This window comes from Oncorhynchus tshawytscha, linkage group LG13, assembly GCF_018296145.1.
Source record: "Oncorhynchus tshawytscha isolate Ot180627B linkage group LG13, Otsh_v2.0, whole genome shotgun sequence".
Taxonomy (NCBI): Eukaryota; Metazoa; Chordata; class Actinopteri; order Salmoniformes; family Salmonidae; genus Oncorhynchus; species Oncorhynchus tshawytscha.
In genome coordinates, this window is record NC_056441.1 from 9,932,469 (window position 1) to 9,952,001 (window position 19,533).

The 19,533-nt window shown below is 45.9% G+C and overlaps 1 protein-coding gene across 1 annotated transcript in view; it reads right to left on the reverse strand.

Annotated features, from left to right (window-relative positions):
• Positions 1 to 2,885: 2,885 nt before the first annotated feature.
• The window catches only part of LOC121839035 (transmembrane protein 170B-like), a 28,968-nt gene continuing 12,320 nt past the window's right edge, over positions 2,886 to 19,533 (reverse strand). The window contains exons 2-3 of the mRNA XM_042295154.1: positions 9,123 to 9,293; positions 2,886 to 4,619 (exon numbers count right to left, since the gene is read on the reverse strand). Of these exons, the coding sequence (XP_042151088.1) occupies positions 4,489 to 4,619; positions 9,123 to 9,293 (302 nt within the window). The 3' untranslated portion in view covers positions 2,886 to 4,488. The remainder of the gene's footprint in view (positions 4,620 to 9,122; positions 9,294 to 19,533) is intronic.

Here is a 19,533-nt window from a genome sequence, read left to right on the forward strand (position 1 = left end):
TTTAATGAAAGAGTTGTGAGAGAGCTAGAATGGAAAAGGGAAAGGGGGGATACTTATGGGATAGGTATCCAAGTTCCTTGGTGTCCACATCACCAACAAACTATCATGGTCCAAGCACACCAAGACAGTCGTGAAGAGGGCACAACAAAACCTTTCCCCCTCAGGAGACTGAAAAGATTTGGCATGGGCCCCCAGATCCTCAAAAGGTTATATATATCTCAGCAGGTGTATCTCAATGATCATCTCCAAAACCAACACCTCATTTGGCCGCCTTTCCTTCCAGTTCTCTGCTGCCAGTGACTGGAAGGAATTGCAAAAATCGCTGAAGCTGGATACTTTTATCTCCCTCACTAACTTTAAACATCAGATATCTGAGCAGCTAACCGATCGCTGCATCTGTACATAGTCCACCCAATCAACCTACCTCATCCCCATACTGTTTTATTTACATTTCTGCTCTTTTGCACACCAGTATCACTACTTGCACATCATCATCTGCTCATTTATCACTCCAGTGTTAATCTGCTAAATTGTAATTATTCGCTCCTATGGCCTATTTATTGCCTACCTCCTCATGCCTGTTGCACACACTGTTTATAGACTTTCTTTTTTCCCCTACTGTATCATTGGCTTGTTTATTGTTTATTCCATGTGTAACACTGTGTTGTTGTCTGTGTCAAACTGCTTTGCTTTATCTTGGCCAGGTTGCAGTTGTAAATGAGAACTTGTTCTCAACTAGCCTACCTGGTTAAATAAAGGTGAAATTTAAAAAAAAATATATATATATATTTTTTAAAGTCGCTGCACCATCGAGAGCATCCTGACCGCCTTCATCACCGCCTGGTATGGCAACTACTCGGCATCTGACTAAGGCCCTACAGAGGGTAATGCAAACAGCCCAGTACATCACTGGGGCCAAGCTTCCTGCCATCCAGGACCTATATAATAGGTGGTGTCAGAGGAAAGCCCATAAAATTGTCAGACTCCAGTCACCCAAGTGATAGACTGTTTTCTCTGCTACCGCACGGCAAGCGGTACCAAGTCTAGGACCAAAAGGCTCCTCAACAGCTTCCACCCCAAGCAATTAGACTGCTGAAGAATTCATAAAAATCGCCACTGGACAATTTACATTGACACCGCCCCTCTTGTACACTGCTGCTACTTGCTGTTTGTTTGTTACCTATGCATAGTCACTTCACCCCCACCTACATGTACAGATTACCTCAACTAGCCTGTACCCCTGCACACAGTACCGGTGCCCCCTGTATAAAGCCTCGTTCTTCTTACTGTGTTACTTTTAATTATTACTTTTTATTTTAGCCTACTTGGTAAATATTTTCTTCTTCTTGAACTGCACTGTTGGTTAAGGGCTTGTAAGTAAAGCATTTCACGGTAAAGTTTATACTTGTTGTATTCAGCGCGTGGCAAATAAAGTTTGATTTGGCAAATAAAGATTTGATAGTTATACATTTGGCAAATCTAACAGAAACATTTCCAGACTGTCTAGAAGCCTCTGGAATTAATTCATTAAAGAATATAAGAAAAAATTCAAGTACAAAAAATATCACCAGGCATCTCTTCAATACAAAATCCACAATCATCTCTCTCTCATTCCATGTCCCCCACTTACACTGGCTGCTAAATGTCCCTCATAAAATGCAATACACTAGTGCCATCTGGTGGAATGACTTGGTACTGAAGGTGAGTGGTGTCAATTACATAACTAATGAAAAAAAAAAAAAACACTCAATCAGGTCACACTGGACATTCATATTTGGCCAAAATGAAGCAAAGGGGTTTGGGGGATTTTAGAATCCGGTTGTTCAGCTCACGCCATTGTGCAAAAATAATGGTTCTGATATTAAAACAATAAATACTTTCTCAGCAATAATAACAAAAAAAAGTAAGAAATCCACAATATATAAAGTTCAAATGTGAGAACAAAGTCCTTTGGCATAAAAAAAGAACCCTTAGATTCCACCGAGTGTCTGGTGTGGTATTCACCTCTAGTTATTATGCGACAGAGGACCCCTTTATTGGTAGAATGTAATTTACCAACCAATGAAAGTGACTGGTGGGGATGGTATGTTATCAGCTCTCTCTGACTAACAGGTAAAAACAGTGGACCCTCCAATACCAGGAGGAAATAACAAACTACGCCCTGCTATTCATTATATAGTGAAATCATTTTGACCAGGACCCATTGGGCTCAAACTTAAAGAGAACACAAACAAGTTAGTTAAACAGAACACAAACAAGTTAGTTAAACAGAACACAAACAAGTCAAACTTAGTTAAACAGAACACATTAACAATACACACTGGCTTGGCAAGACCTAACAGAGAGGCAGGGAGCCATAGAAAATGGCCATCTCAGCAGCAAAATCTGTCTGACTGACCATAGGGGCTCTGGTCTAAAGTAGTGCACTATATAGGTAATAGGGCTCTGGTCAAAAGTAGTGCACTATATAGGTAATAGGGCTCTGGTCAAAAGTAGTGCACTATATAGGTAATAGGGCTCTGGTCTAAAGTAGGGCACTATATAGGGTGTGGTTTGGGATGCAGATTGAGTCTCTGACCTTCTATAGAAATGGCTCTCTATGGAGTGGGATTTATAGGAGTCCAGACATTTGTATCTTTAACCACCAAGTAGCGGCTGGATTCCAATTTCTAAACCTTAAGAAATGTCCAATGTAGACATTTTTATCTCAATATTAAATCACTTCTGGGTAACAATTAAATATTAATTTAAATCAAAACGGTCTCACATTTTGCTAGGACTGTCTGAAGTAGAGAGGGGAAAACTGAAAACTAGCTGTTATTGACAAAGAGCTTTGGAACTCTCTTTCTTATTGGTATATTAGCTAATTTACCGCCTGGTGATGTCACCAGGCAGGCCAAAACTCCATCCCACCAAAACAAGCAGAAATTTCAGGTGTCCTTTTCAAACAGCTCTTACACGAAAAGGGCACGATCATCATTCTCACAATTTCACAGTATTATTCCAACCGCATAGTGGGGAAATATATATAAAACACAGGAAAAATGACATTGTTGACTGTACTGTGCCTTGAACAGTAAATCTGCACCACAACACAGAGACAGAAACCCTTCCAAGAGATACTCTATCTTAACTATTCTCAAGCAGCCATACAGCAACTACCAGGACATTGCATCCCTTAACTTCAGTTAAGACATTAGTTTATACCTCCATTAAACTCTGTAAGAACCAGGTAGTGAAAGATTCCCCAACTCTGACCCTCTCCAGCCAATCTTCATGGCCAGAGTTGCTATTGCCTCAGAGTATGTTGGACAACCTGGACGGGTCTAGACATGAATTAACAAAAGGTCAAACAGAGATAGTGGTTCTATCTCCTTAGTAACCTTGACTACGGCACCTGAACAACTTTCCCTATTCAGACACCTTTTTTAGGTAAACAAGGGGGATCGGAAACATTTAGAAAGTATAAAGGCTAAAGCCATTTGTCATGTTCTTTCTTTCCCCTAAAAAAGAAACATGTAGGAGTATGTTGTCAACAGAAACACTGCTGCGGTAGTCGAAGATCTTTACAAGAAGGAATAGTCATAAAGATGTCCACAGTCAGAAGAACCAGTTGTTTTGTGGTTGTTGTGTTTTTAACACTGAAAGGTAGTTCGGTTGACATCCTGTCTGGCATCCTCTCTGACATCCTCTCATGTCAGAATGACGATCGGTCTCCAAAAGGTCCATCTCTGTTCTGGCCATGGCCCTCATCAGCATACCCTGGCACTTCCAAGGACCATAGGTTATTAAGTGTACAATTAAATACAGGTTGTTGTCGTTTTTCTTTACTGTAAAAAACAAATGTGGGTGGTTTTCCCACTACAAGTGCATCAGAAAACCTTCAAGGAGAGTCTGTGGAGATGGCCATGAAAGCACCTCTCTTGACAACACTGGAGGTAAGTCCCAGAGGCCATTGGCACATAGAACTGACAATTCTGAAAATACCCAAAGACATTGCCTTCGGTCCAGGATGTGGTTTCACTGACTCGACACTTGACAGAGGCTGGGGACATCGCCACCTGGTGGGGAGCCTTTTGAAGTGCTTCCTGAACACAGAGAACTGAGACCTGCATTGACGTCCCATGTCGTTCTGCAGCAGAGGGGGATCTAGTGAGGGCAGCAGTGGCAGAACACAGCCACTGGGGGGGGTACTATCTCTTCGGGCATCCCTCCCTAAATGTCTGGAACTGCTGGGACACCACAGTCTTCAGCTAATTTACTGTGTTTGTTTTCCTCCAAATACAACATGAAGTTAACTGACACCACAGTTCACACATTGGCTGTGTTGTTATCTGTCGCTGGCGAGTGTAACTGGTAGGATGTGAACCATGGTCTCCCACACGTGCCCAGTCGCTCCCTCCTCTCCTGTGTGTGTGTGTGTGTGTGTGTGTCTATCTATCCATCCGTCAGTGAGTCTCTGTCCATCTGTGTGGAAGGGTCATCTCTTCAGAGGGTGGCCAGTATGCGTGAGAAGGAGATGAGGACAGAGAGGGTGGTCTGGCCCACTCCAAACACCAAGGCCTGGAGGGGGGCCATGTCCTTCCCTGCCACCCTGTACACCCCCGCCACCGCCGCACCTGGGAAAGAGACACACCCACATACAGATTGTCATTAATATGAGTATTACCACACATATCATAACATACCAGTCAGTCGAGCCTTGTCGACTGCACCCCAGATTGTGCTTTTATCAGTACTGAAATGCTATTGAACAAAGAAAAATGACTCTCGGGATTCCTTATTCTCAGCCTGTCCTCGTATCCCTACAGCTCCCTACTGGAATCTAATGTTGTGTCTTTAGACTCTCCCACATGGACAGTTTTAGAAGAAGCATTAAAAGATGTCCCTTTGTAAGCTGACCGTATATATTTTTTAAATTATCCTATATTTAACAAGGCAAGTCTGTTAAGAACAAATTCTTATTTACAATGACGGCCTAGGAACAGTGTGTTGTTTGTTCAGAGGCAGAACGACAGATTTTTACCTGCCGTCCCACTAGACCACCTGCCGCCCCACTAGGCCACCTGCCACGCCATTAGGCCACCTGCCGCGCCACTAGGCCTCCTGCCGCCCCGTTAGGCCTCCTGCCGCCCCGTTAGGCCTCCTGCCCCCGTTAGGCCTCCTGCCCCCCCCGTTAGGCCACCCCCACTAGACCACCTGCCGCCCCGTTAGGCCTCCTGCCGCCCCACTAGACCTCCTGCCGCCCCACTAGGCCACCTGCCGCCCCACTAGACCTCCTGCCGCCCCACTAGGCCACCTGCCGCCCCACTAGGCCTCCTGCCGCCCCACTAGACCACCTGCCGCCCCGTTAGGCCACCTGCCGCCCCACTAGGCCACCTGCCGCCCCACTAGGCCACCTGCCGCCCCACTAGGCCACCTGCCGCCCCACTAGGCCTCCTGCCGCCCCACTAGACCACCTGCCGCCCGTTAGGCCACCTGCCGCCCCACTAGGCCACCTGCCGCCCCACTAGGCCACCTGCCGCCCCACTAGGCCACCTGCCGCCCCACTAGGCCACCTGCCGCGCCATTAGGCCACCTGCCGCGCCACTAGGCCACCTGCCGCCCCACTAGGCCACCTGCCGCCCCACTAGGCCACCTGCCGCCCCACTAGGCCTCCTGCCGCCCCACTAGACCACCTGCCGCCCCGTTAGACCACCTGCCGCCCCGTTAGACCACCTGCCGCCCCGTTAGGCCACCTGCCGCCCCGTTAGGCCACCTGCCGCCCCGTTAGGCCACCTGCCGCCCCACTAGGCCACCTGCCGCGCCACTAGGCCACCTGCCGCGCCACTAGGCCACCTGCCGCCCCACTAGGCCACCTGCCGCCCCACTAGGCCACCTGCCGCCCCACTAGGCCACCTGCCGCCCCACTAGGCCACCTGCCGCCCCACTAGGCTACCTGCCGCCCCACTAGGCCACCTGCCGCCCCACTAGGCCACCTGCCGCCGCCCCACTAGGCCACCTGCCGCCGCCCCACTAGGCCACCTGCCTGCCGCCCCACTAGGCCACCTGCCGCCGCCCCACTAGGCCACCTGCTGTATTAATACGTGGCTCCACACAGTCAGTGGGGGCTGAGTGAGAGTCTGCACACATACTGTGTTTACTCACCCCTGGATGTTGCACCCTACGTCCTACATACTGTAGAGCCCTACTACCTACATACTGTAGAGCCCTACTACCTACATACTGTAGAGTCCTACTACCTACATACTGTAGAGCCCTACTTCCTACATACTGTAGAGTCCTACTACCTACATACTGTAGAGTCCTACTACTTACATACTGTAGAGTCCTACTACCTACATACTGTAGAGTCCTACTACCTACATAGAGTCCTACTACCTACATAGAGTCCTACTTCCTACATAGAGTCCTACTTCCTACATACTGTAGAGTCCTACTACCTACATACTGTAGAGTCCTACTACCTACATACTGTAGAGTCCTACTACCTACATAGAGTCCTACTACCTACATACTGTAGAGTCCTACTTCCTACATAGAGTCCTACTTCCTACATACTGTAGAGTCCTACTACCTACATACTGTAGAGTCCTACTACCTACATACTGTAGAGTCCTACTACCTACATACTGTAGAGTCCTACTACCTACATACTGTAGAGTCCTACTACCTACATACTGTAGAGTCCTATTACCTACATACTGTAGAGTCCTACTACCTACATACTGTAGAGTCCTACTACCTACATACTGTAGAGTCCTACTACCTACATACTGTAGAGCCCTACTTCCTACATACTGTAGAGTCCTACTACCTACATACTGTAGAGTCCTACTACCTACATACTGTAGAGTCCTACTACCTACATACTGTAGAGTCCTACTACCTACATACTGTAGAGTCCTACTTCCTACATAGAGTCCTACTACCTACATACTGTAGAGCCCTACTTCCTACATACTGTAGAGTCCTACTACCTACATACTGTAGAGTCCTACTACCTACATACTGTAGAGTCCTACTTCCTACATACTGTAGAGCCCTACTTCCTACATACTATAGAGCCCTACTTCCTACATACTATAGAGTCCTACTTCCTACATACTGTAAAGCCCTACTTCCTACATACTGTAGAGTCCTACTTCCTACATACTGTAGAGCCCTACTTCCTACATACTGTAGAGTCCTACTTCCTACATACTGTAGAGTCCTACTTCCTACATACTGTAGAGTCCTACTTCCTACATACTGTAGAGCCCTACTTCCTATGTGGTCTGGTCAAGAAGTAGTGTACTATGTAGGGAATAGGGTACCATTTAGGACGCAGCCTTTCTCTCTCTCTCCCTACAAGTTAGTCCCGCCTCTCTCTCACTATACGTCATTAGGACCATCGCCATGGAAACGGTCCGAACTGAAGAGGGTCTCAAAAGTCCAACATGTCTTGTGTTCAATAAAAATACACATATGTTTTAGATACATGTTATTTTGAGTCAACAACAAACAATGATGTCAAGACGAGGGACACCGGAAGAGATTAGCCTATAAAATGGCTCAAGGTTGTTGATGTCTGACTGTTGTCGGTCGAGCACTACATAACCTCACCTTCTATCACTCTTGGCAGGGAGTTGCTGCTGCTACAACACCGTACTTGCTTTTAGCTGTTTTAAGCATACCCACAATGCACAGTCAATAGTTTGCTCTCTCTGCGAGCTTCCATATTAATAACAAAGTGGTCTGTTCTATTCTTGGCTTGGCTCTGTGATTGAGTGTTTCATCCTGGCCTGTCATCAGGAGCTCCAATCCTAGTCCACGTAGCTCACAAACAGTGCCCCAAATGGCACCCTATTACCTACAGATGTAAGATCTTAATTTGATCACCCTGTTGCAGGATAACTTTTATGATTTTTATTTTTTTTACCTGTAGTGTATTTGAGGTTTAAAAATAGGTTTCTGAAGTTTGTCATTTCCACACTGCAATTTCAGACTTGATTTTCCCATACGAAAAATGCATCAACCTTACAAAAATGTACATGAATTATAATCCACATAATCATTTCCTGTTGCTGCAGGATTATTTTCCTGCTGTAGCAAACTGGGTCAAAATAAGATCTAACATCTGAATTAGGCACACTGCTTTGACCAGAGCCCTATGCCCCCGATCAAATGTAGTGCACTAGGTAGTGAATAGGATGCCATTTAGGATACTCATTTAGGATACTAAGGTCTATTTACACATAGACGCAGTACTATGTACCACTCTTCAGACAGAATGATGATATTTGAGCTAAAGATGTTGGGCATGTGTAGAAAGGACAATTAGATAGAAAGCCAGACAGACGGAGAGATATGCAGATCGATAGACAGAAAGAGGGCAGGAGCCAGACAGACTGAGAGATATGCAGACAGACAGACAGAAAGAGGGCAGGAGCCAGACAGACAGAGATATGCAGATCGATAGACAGAAAGAGGGCAGGAGCCAGACAGACTGAGAGATATGCAGACAGACAGACAGAAAGAGGGCAGGAGCCAGACAGACTGAGAGATATGCAGACAGACAGACAGAAAGAGGGCAGGAGCCAGACAGACAGAGATATGCAGATCGATAGACAGAAAGAGGGCAGGAGCCAGACAGACTGAGAGATATGCAGACAGACAGACAGAAAGAGGGCAGGAGCCAGACAGACTGAGAGATATGCAGACAGACAGACAGACAGAAAGAGGGCAGGAGCCAGACAGACCTATCGACAGACAGACACAGAATGGGTGGTGACAGAGAGGCAAAATGCAGACAGACAGACAAACGGGAAAAGGGCATGCAGACAGACAGACAGACAGACAGACAGACAGACAGACAGACAGACAGACAGACAGACAGACAGACAGACAGACAGACAGACAGACAGACACAGAATGGGTGGTGACAGAGAGGCAAAATGCAGACAGACAGACAAACGAGAAAAGGGCATGCAGCAGACAGACAGACAGACAGACAGACAGACAGACAGACAGACAGACAGACAGACAGACAGACAGACAGACAGACAGACAGACAGACAGAGGGGGTGGCATACATAAGCTGGGACAGACAGACACACACTCAACATCTTCCAATGACTCACTGGTGATGACCCCTCCAACCAGGGAGGTCAGGAAACCCAGACTGACCAGGACCAAGGTGATGAGGCGACCCCTCTTGTGGCGCTGCAACATGACCAACATGAGCAGGCCCATCGCCCCGTGGACCAAGAGAGAGGAGAAGAGACACCACAGGAACACCCAGTACCACATCTCTGAGAGAGAGAGGGAGGAAAGACAGAGATTAGTGGTTAGACACAGCTCTGGAGATGGGCGGCAGGTAGCTTAGTGGTTAGACACAGCTCTGGAGATGGGCGGCAGGTAGCTTAGTGGTTAGACACAGCTCTGGAGATGGGCGGCAGGTAGCTTAGTGGTTAGACACAGCTCTGGAGATGGGCGGCAGGTAGCTTAGTGGTTAGACACAGCTCTGGAGATGGGCGGCAGGTAGCTTAGTGGTTAGACACAGCTCTGGAGATGGGCGGCAGGTAGCTTAGTGGTTAGACACAGCTCTGGAGATAGGCGGCAGGTAGTTTAGTGGTTAGAGAGTTGGACTGGGAACCGAAAGGTTGCAAGATCGAATCCCTGAGCTGACAAGGCCCCTGTCGTTCTGCCCCTGAACAAGGCAGGTAACCCACTGTTCTTAGGCCGTCATTGAAAATAAGAATTTGTTCTTAACTGACTTGCCTAGTTAAATAAAAAACATGGAAACACAGACCAGTGGTTAGTTAGACAGCTCTGCAGGCCTACCATAACATAGTCTCTGAATGGAATAGGGACAGAGTGGTTAGTTAGACAGCTCTACAGGCCTACCATAACATAGTCTCTGAGTGGAAAAGGGGCAGAGTGGTTAGTTAAACAGCTCTGCAGGCCTACCATAACATAGTCTCTGAATGGAAAAAGGTGTGGTTAGAAAAGAAGAGCATAATTGAACTATTAACCCCTTTAAGGCGTTAAGAGTACATGGCCTTCACCGTACTCTAAATATAAAACAGAGGACAGAGGATGTGGTTTAAGACACATCTCTGAACAAACATCCACAGGAAGCAGTTCCGGGTCAAACCTCAGCACCTGTATTATTATTATATCTGAGAGAGAACAGCACCTGTATTATTATATCTGAGAGAGAACAGCAGCTGTATTATTATATCTGAGAGAGAACAGCAGCTGTATTATTATATCTGACAGAGAACAGCACCTGTATTATTATATCTGAGAGAACAGCACCTGTATTATTATTATATCTGACAGAGAACAGCACCTGTATTATTATATCTGAGAGAACAGCACCTGTATTATTATTATATCTGAGAGAACAGCACCTGTATTATTATTATATCTGAGAGAGAACAGCACCTGTATTAATATATCTGAGAGAGAACAGCAGCTGTATTATTATATCTGAGAGAGACAGAGAACAGCAGCTGGGGAGTCACTCCCCCCCCCAAAATATTTTGAGGTGGGGGGGAGTTTTACCCCGAGTTACCCTACAATTGACCCGTGTTACATTTAGTCCTACTCTCCCCTATGCACTCAGAGCAGTAACCATGCCGATGCTAAACACCCTGGGTTTAAAATGGGGCCGTTCGCGCATATTTAGGAGTTGAGAAATTAATAAAGTAGGAACGTAAAAACTGGGATCTCCATTAAAACCGCTGTTTTCCCTGTGACTGCCAGAAGTGTTGACTGCTTGTCAGAATGCTTCAAACATATTTTACTAGGCAAGTCAGTTTAAGAACAAATTCTTATTTACAATGACAGCCTACACTGGCCAAACACAAACAATGCTGGGCCAATTGTGCGCTGCCCTGTGAGACTCCCCAAAACAGCTGGATGTGATACAGCCTTGATTCAAACCAGGGACTGCAGTGACACATCTTGCACTTAGATGCAGTGCCTTAGACCGCTGCGCCACTCAGGATCTAGGTAAAGAGATCTTTTAGACCACGGGGTTGTCTGATTTTTCTATTCATTACTCACTTTGTTTGCAGAGGAAAAGTAAACGTGGACTGTTCTAGAATCTTCAAAGAGCACCTCTGCAAAGAAAATGACAGTTAAATTAAGAACGTTGCGCCAGTAATTGAAAGGTCGCTGGCTTAAAACCCCCGAGCCAACTATGTAAAACATGTGTCGATGTTCCCTCGAGTAAGGCAATTAACCCTAATTGCTCCTGTAAGTCGCTTGTCTGCTAAATGTCTAATACATGTGCCAATGACCTGAATGTGCTGTCAACATGAACTATGTTATCTATAGCATATCCATTTAACCTTGTTCCACAACCTTCTGCCTCTGATATCGATCCAGCTGCCAGCTGTCATGCTGGGCAGAGAGAGAGATGTGACATAGGGCCCTTTGTGCTGCCTGGCTTCTATGGTCTCAAGAGATCAGCCAGCTTAGTCAGCTTATACTGTTGAGACGAGACACAATACAGCCCCTATCTATGTCAGGGCAGGTAAGGGTCAGGACGGGAAACTGTAGGGCGAGGGAGAGTGATGTAGAAAGAGAGAGAGAGAGAGAGAGATATGTAGATAGCGAGAGAAACACAGAGAACCAGAAAACCTGAGCTTAAGCCTTCACTATGGTGAATCACTAAAAGAATACAGAAATACACCAAGAATAAGAAGGAACAGTATGACAGAAAACAGCTCAATGTGATTGAAGAATCCATAGAATCAAATTACTTCTGGGAGAATTGGAAAGCACTGAACAAACAACAACATGACGAACTATGTATCCAAAATGGAGATGTATGGATAAACCACTTCTCTAACCTCTTGGCCATATAACAAAGAACCACGTGCTAAAACATGATAATTTACTAAACTTAGAATGAGCTATTAAAGATAGCAATAATCACCTACCTCTCATTGCACTCCACAAGGAGACTGCCTGCTACGCGAATGCAGTGGAAGCCAAGGTAAGTTGCTAGCTAGCATTAAACTTATCTTACAAAATCAATCAATCATAATCACTAGTTATAACTACACATGGTTGTTGATATTACTAGTTTATTTAGCGTGTCCTGCGTTGCATATAATCGATGGAACACTGGGGGATGATTTAACAAAAGCGCATTAATGACCAAAGGCTCGTATTTCTGTGTGTTATGTTATAATTAAGTCTATGATTTGATAGAGCAGTCTGACTGAGCGATGGTAGGCAGCAACAGGCTCGTAAGCATTCATTCAAACAGCACTTTCGTGCGTTTTGCCAGCAGCTCTTCGCAAGCACAGCGCTGTTTATGACTTCAAGCCTATCAACCTAATGGCTGTGAAATGGCTAGCTAGTTAGCGGGGTGCGCGCTAATGGCGTTTCTAACGTCACTTGCTCTGAGACCTTGAAGTAGTGGTTCCCCTTGCTCTGCAAGGGCCGCAGCTTTTGTGGAGCGATGGGTAACGCTGCTTTGAGGGTGGCTGTTGTCGATGTGTTCCTGCTTCGAGCCCAGGTAGGGGCGAGGAGAGGGACGGAAGCTATACTGTTACACTGGCAATACTATAGTGCCTATAAGAACATCCAATAGTCAAAGGTATATGAAATACAAATGGTATAGAGAGAAATAGTCCTATAAATACTATATTAACTAAAACCTAAAACCTCTTACCTTGGAATATTGAAGTCTCATGTTAAAAGGAACCACCAACTTTCATATGTTCTCATGTTCTGAGCTTTTTTACATGGCACATATTGCACTTTTATTTCTCCAACACTTTGTTTTTGCATTATTTAACTTTTTATGGCTGCAGGGGCAGCTTGGATGAAAAGGTGCCCATTGTAAACGGCCAGCTCCTCAGTCTCAGTTGCTAATATACATATTATTATTAGTATTGGATAGAAAACACTCTGAAGTTTTTAAAACCGTTTGAATTATGTCTGTGAGCTTAACAGAACTCATATTGCAGGCAAAAACCTGAGAAATTCCACTTCCTGTTTGTATTTTTTCTGGGGGTGGCAGACTTTCAAGCTCTCATTGAAATTACAGCGAGATAAGGATGAGTTTTCCCTTCCTATGCCTTCCACTAGATGTCAACAGTCAATAGAACTTTGTCTGATGACTCTAATGTGAAGGGGGGGTCGAATGAGACAGGAAATAGTCCCCACTGCCACGAGTTGACCATGCTTTCACCATGCGCGTTCACAGGGGAAGGACTTGCGTTCCACCGGTCATCTGAAGTCATTCTAATTCTCCGGTTGGAACGTTATTCAAGATATATGTAAACAACATTCTAAAGATTGATTCAGTACATCGTTTGACATGTTTCCACTGACTGTTACGGAACTTTTGGACATTTCATCACGTTATAGTGGACGCGCTTTGTGACTTTGGAATTGTCTACCAAATGTGCTAACCAAAGTAGCTAATTGGACAAAAATAACGGACATTTTCGAACAAATCAAGCATTTATTGTGGGCCTGGGATTCCTAGGACTGCATTCTGATGAAGTTCATCAAAGGTAAGGAAACATTTATCATGTATTTTCTGGTTTCTGTTGACTCCAACATGGCGGCTAATTTGGCATCTGTTCTGAGCTCCGTCTCACATTATTGCATGGGTTGCCTTTTCCGTAAACTTTTTTTGAAATCTGACACAGCGGTTGCAATAAGGAGAGGTATATCTATAATTCCATGTGTATAACTTGTATTACAAACAGTGTAGCTATTCCCTCCGCAAGGCAATCAAACAAGCTAAGCGTCAGTATAGAGACAAAGTAGAATCGCAATTCAACAGCTCAGACACAAGAGGTATGTGGCAGGGTCTACAGTCAATCACGGATTACAAAAAGAAAACCAGCCCAGTCACGAACCAGGATGCCTTGCTCCCAGGCAGACTAAATAACTTTTTTGCCCGCTTTGAGGACAATACAGTGCCACTGACACGGCCCGCAACCAAAACATGCGGACTCTCCTTCACTGCAGCCGAGGTGAGTAAAATATTTAAACGTGTTAACCCTCACAAGGCTGCAGGCCCAGACGGCATCCCCAGCCGCGCCCTCAGAGCATGCGCAGACCAGCTGGCTGGTGTGTTTACGGACATATTCAATCGACCCCTATCCCAGTCTGCTGTTCCCACATGCTTCAAGAGGGCCACCATTGTTCCTGTTCCCAAGAAAGCTAAGGTAACTGAGCTAAACGACTACCGCCCCGTAGCACTCACTTCCGTCATCATGAAGTGCTTTGAGAGACTAGTCAAGGACCATATCACCTCCACCCTACCTGACACTCTAGACCCACTCCAATTTGCTTACCGCCCAAATAGGTCCACAGACGATGCAATCATAACCACGCTGCACACTGCCCTAACCCTTCTGGACAAGGAATACCTATGTGAGAATGCTGTTCATCGACTACAGCTCAGCATTTAACACCATAGTACCCTCCAAACTCGTCATCAAGCTCGAGACCCTGGGTCTCGACCCCGCCCTGTGCAACTGGGTACTGGACTTCCTGACGGGCCGCCCCCAGGTGGTGAGGGTAGGTAACAACATCTCCACCCCGCTGATCCTCAACACTGGGGCCCCACAAGGGTGCGTTCTGAGCCCTCTCCTGTACTCCCTGTTCACCCACGACTGCGTGGCCACACACGCCTCCAACTCAATCATCAAGTTTGCGGACGACACAACAGTGGTAGGCTTGATTACCAATGATGACGAGACGGCCTACAGGGATGAGGTGAGGGCCCTCGGAGTGTGGTGTCAGGAAAATAACCTCACACTCAATGTCAACAAAACTAAGGAGATGATTGTGGACTTCAGGAAACAGCAGAGGGAACACCCCCCTATCCACATTGATGGAACAGTAGTGGAGAGGGTAGTAAGTTTTAAGTTCCTCGGCGTACACATCACAGACAAACTGAATTGGTCCACCCACACAGACAGCATCGTGAAGAAGGCGCAGCAGCGCCTCTTCAACCTCAGGGGGCTGAAGAAATTTGGCTTTTTATTTATTTTTATTTTACCTTTATTTAACCAGGTAGGCAAGTTGAGAACAAGTTCTCATTTACAATTGCGACCTGTCCAAGATAAAGCAAAGCAGTTCGACAGATACAACGACACAGAGTTACACATGGAGTAAAACAAACATACAGTCAATAATACAGTATAAACAAGTCTATATACAATGTGAGCAAATGAGGTGAGAAGGGAGGTAAAGGCAAAAAGGCCATGGTGGCAAAGTAAATACAATATAGCAAGTAAAACACTGGAATGGTAGTTTTGCAATGGAAAAATGTGCAAAGTAGAAATAAAAATAATGGGGTGCAAAGGAGCAAAATAAATAAATAAATAAAATACAGTTGGGAAAGAGGTAGTTGTTTGGGCTAAATTATAGGTGGGCTATGTACAGGTGCAGTAATCTGTGAGCTGCTCTGACAGTTGGTGCTTAAAGCTAGTGAGGGAGATAAGTGTTTCCAGTTTCAGAGATTTTTGTAGTTCGTTCCAGTCATTGGCAGCAGAGAACTGGAAGGAGAGGCGGCCAAAGAAAGAATTGGTTTTGGGGGTGACTAGAGAGATATACCTGCTGGAGCTTTGTGCTACAGGTGGGAGATTCTATGGTGACCAGCGAGCTGAGATAAGGGGGGACTTTACCTAGCAGGGTCTTGTAGATGACATGGAGCCAGTGGGTTTGGCGACGAGTATGAAGCGAGGGCCAGCCAACGAGAGCGTACATGTCACAATGGTGGGTAGTATATGGGGCTTTGGTGACAAAACTGATTTCACTGTGATAGACTGCATCCAATTTGTTGAGTAGGGTATTGGAGGCTATTTTGTAAATGACATCGCCAAAGTCGAGGATTGGTAGGATGGTCAGTTTTACAAAGGTATGTTTGGCAGCATGAGTGAAGGATGCTTTGTTGCGAAATAGGAAGCCAATTCTAGATTTAACTTTGGATTGGAGATGTTTGATATGGGTCTGGAAGGAGAGTTTACCGTCTAACCAGACACCTAAGTATTTGTAGTTGTCCACGTATTCTAAGTCAGAGCCGTCCAGAGTAGTGATGTTGGACAGGTGGGTAGGTGCAGGTAGCGATCAGTTGAAGAGCATGCATTTAGTTTTACTTGTATTTAAGAGCAATTGGAGGCCACGGAAGGAGAGTTGTATGGCATTGAAGCTTGCCTGGAGGATTGTTAACACAGTGTCCAAAGAAGGGCCGGAAGTATACAGAATGGTGTTGTCTGCGTAGAGGTGGATCAGAGACTCACCAGCAGCAAGAGCGACCTCATTGATGTATACAGAGAAGAGAGTCGGTCCAAGAATTGAACCCTGTGGCACCCCCATAGAGACTGCCAGAGGTCCGGACAGCAGACCCTCCGATTTGACACACTGAACTCTATAAGAGAAGTAGTTGGTGAACCAGGCGAGGAAATCATTTGAGAAACCAAGGCTGTCGAGTCGGCCGATGAGGATGTGGTGATTGACAGAGTCGAAAGCCTTGGCCAGATCAATTAATACGGCTGAACAGTAATGTTTCTTATCGATGGCGGTTAAGATATCGTTTAGGACCTTGAGCGTGGCTGAGGTGCACCCATGACCAGCTCTGAAACCAGATTGCATAGCAGAGAAGGTATGGTGAGATTCGAAATGCTCGGTAATCTGTTTGTTGACTTGGCTTTTGAAGACCTTAGAAAGGCAGGGTAGGATAGATATAGCTTTGTAGCAGTTTGGGTCAAGAGTGTCCCCCCTTTCAAGAGGGGGATGACTGCGGCAGCTTTCCAATCCTTGGGGATCTCAGATGATATGAAAGAGAGGTTGAACAGGCTAGTAATAGGGGTGGCAACAATTTCGGCAGATAATTTTAGAAAGAAAGGGTCCAGATTGTCTAGCCCGGCTGATTTGTAGGGGTCCAGATTTTGCAGCTCTTTCAGAACATCAGCTGAATGGATTTGGGAGAAGGAGAAATGGGGAAGGCTTGGGCGAGTTGCTGTTGGGGGTACAGTGCTGTTGACCGGGGTAGGAGTAGCCAGGTGGAAAGCATGGCCAGCCGTAGAAAAATGCTTATTGAAATTCTCAATTATGGTGTATTTATCAGTGGTGACAGTGTTTCCTATCTTCAGTGCAGTGGGCAGCTGGGAGGAGGTGTTCTTATTCTCCATGGACTTTACAGTGTCCCAGAACTTTTTTGAGTTTGTGTTGCAGGAAGCAAATTTCTGCTTGAAAAAGCTAGCCTTGGCTTTTCTAACTGCCTGTGTATAACGGTTTCTAGCTTCCCTGAACAGCTGCATATCACGGGGGCTGTTCGATGCTAATGCAGAACGCCATAGGATGTTTTTGTGTTGGTTAAGGGCAGTCAGGTCTGGGGAGAACCAAGGGCTATATCTGTTCCTGGTTCTACATTTCTTGAATGGGGCATGTTTATTTAAGATGGTTAGGAAGGCATTTAAAAAAAATATCCAGGCATCCTCTACTGATGGGATGAGATCAATATCCTTCCAGGATACCCCGGCCAGGTCGATTAGAAAGGCCTGCTCGCTGAAGTGTTTCAGGGAGCGTTTTACAGTGATGAGTGGAGGTCGTTTGACCGCTGACCCATTACGGATGCAGGCAATGAGGCAGTGATCGCTGAGATCTTGGTTGAAGACAGCAGAGGTGTATTTAGAGGGGAAGTTGGTTAGGATGATATCTATCAGGGTGCCTGTGTTTAAGGCTTTGGGGAGGTACCTGGTAGGTTCATTGATAATTTGTGTGAGATTGAGGGCATCAAGTTTAGATTGTAGGATGGCTGGGGTGTTAAGCATGTTCCAGTTTAGGTCGCCTAGCAGCACGAGCTCTGAAGATAGATGGGGGGCAATCAGTTCACATATGGTGTCCAGAGCACAGCTGGGGGCAGAGGGTGGTCTATAGCAGGCAGCAACGGTGAGAGACCTGTTTTTAGAGAGGTGGATTTTTAAAAGTAGAAGTTCAAATTGTTTGGGTACAGACCTGGATAGTAGGACAGAACTCTGCAGGCTATCTTTGCAGTAGATTGCAACACCGCCCCCTTTGGCAGTTCTATCTTGTCTGAAAATGTTGTAGTTTGGAATTAAAATTTCTGAATTTTTGGTGGTCTTCCTAAGCCAGGATTCAGACACAGCTAGAACATCCGGGTTGGCAGAGTATGCTAAAGCAGTGAATAGAACAAACTTAGGGAGGAGGCTTCTAATGTTAACATGCATGAAACCAAGGCTAATTACGGTTACAGAAGTCGTCAAAAGAGAGCGCCTGGGGAATAGGAGTGGAGCTAGGCACTGCAGGGCCTGGATTCACCTCTACATCGCCAGAGGAACATAGGAGGAGTAGAATAAGGGTGCGGCTAAAAGCAATAAGAATTGGTTGTCTAGAACGTCTGGAACAGAGAGTAAAAAGAGGTTTCTGGGGGCGATAAAATAGCATCAAGGTATAATGTACAGACAAAGGTATGGTAGTATGTGAATACAGTGGAGGTAAACCTAGGTATTGAGTGATGAAGAGAGAGATATTGTCTCTAGAAACATCATTGAAACCAGGAGATGTCATTGCATGTGTGGGTGGTGGAACTAATAGGTTGGATAAGGTATAGTGAGCAGGACTAGAGGCTCTACAGTGAAATAAGCCAATAAACACTAACCAGAACAGCAATGGACAAGACATATTGACATTAAGGAGAGGCATGCTTAGTCGAGTGATCAAAAGGGTCCAGTGAGTGGAGAGGTTGGTTGGGAGTCACGGCGATTTAGACAGCTAGCCAGGCCATCGGTAGCAAGCTAGCATAGGATGGAGGTCTGTTGTTAGCCACCTCTTGCGTTCCGTCAGTAGATTAGTGGGGTTCCGTGTGGTAGAGGGGATTAATCCAAATCACACAACAACAACAAAAATAAAAACAATAGATATAGTTATAGAGTCCCAAGAAGAAAACATAATAATAATAAATAAATTGTCCGATTGTCTATTCAGATAGCAGCCGGTAAGACAGCTAACGGTTAGCAGGCCGCAGATGGGCGTTCAGGTAACGTCGCGACGGAGGAGCCAGCCGGATCTCCTTCGGGTAGATAACGTCGGCAGTCCAGTTGTGAAGGCTTCTCACCAAAAGCACTCACAAACTTCTACAGATGCACAATCAAGAGCATCCTGTCGGGCTGTATCACCGCCTGGTATGGCAACTGCTCCGCCCACAACCGTAAGGCTCTCCAGAGGGTAGTGAGGTCTGCACAACGCATCACCGGGGGAAAACTACCTGCCCTCCAGGACACCTACACCACCCGATGTCACAGAAAGGCCATAAAGATCATCAAGGACAACAACCACTGGAGCCACTGCCTGTTCACCCCGTTATCATCCAGAAGGTGAGGTCAGTACAGGTGCATCAAAGCTGGGACCGAGAGACTGAAAAACAGCTTCTATCTCAAGGCCATCAGACTGTTAAACAGCCACCACTAACATTGAGTGGCTGCTGCCAACACACTGACTCAACTCCAGCCACTTTAATAATGGGAATTGATGGGAATTTAT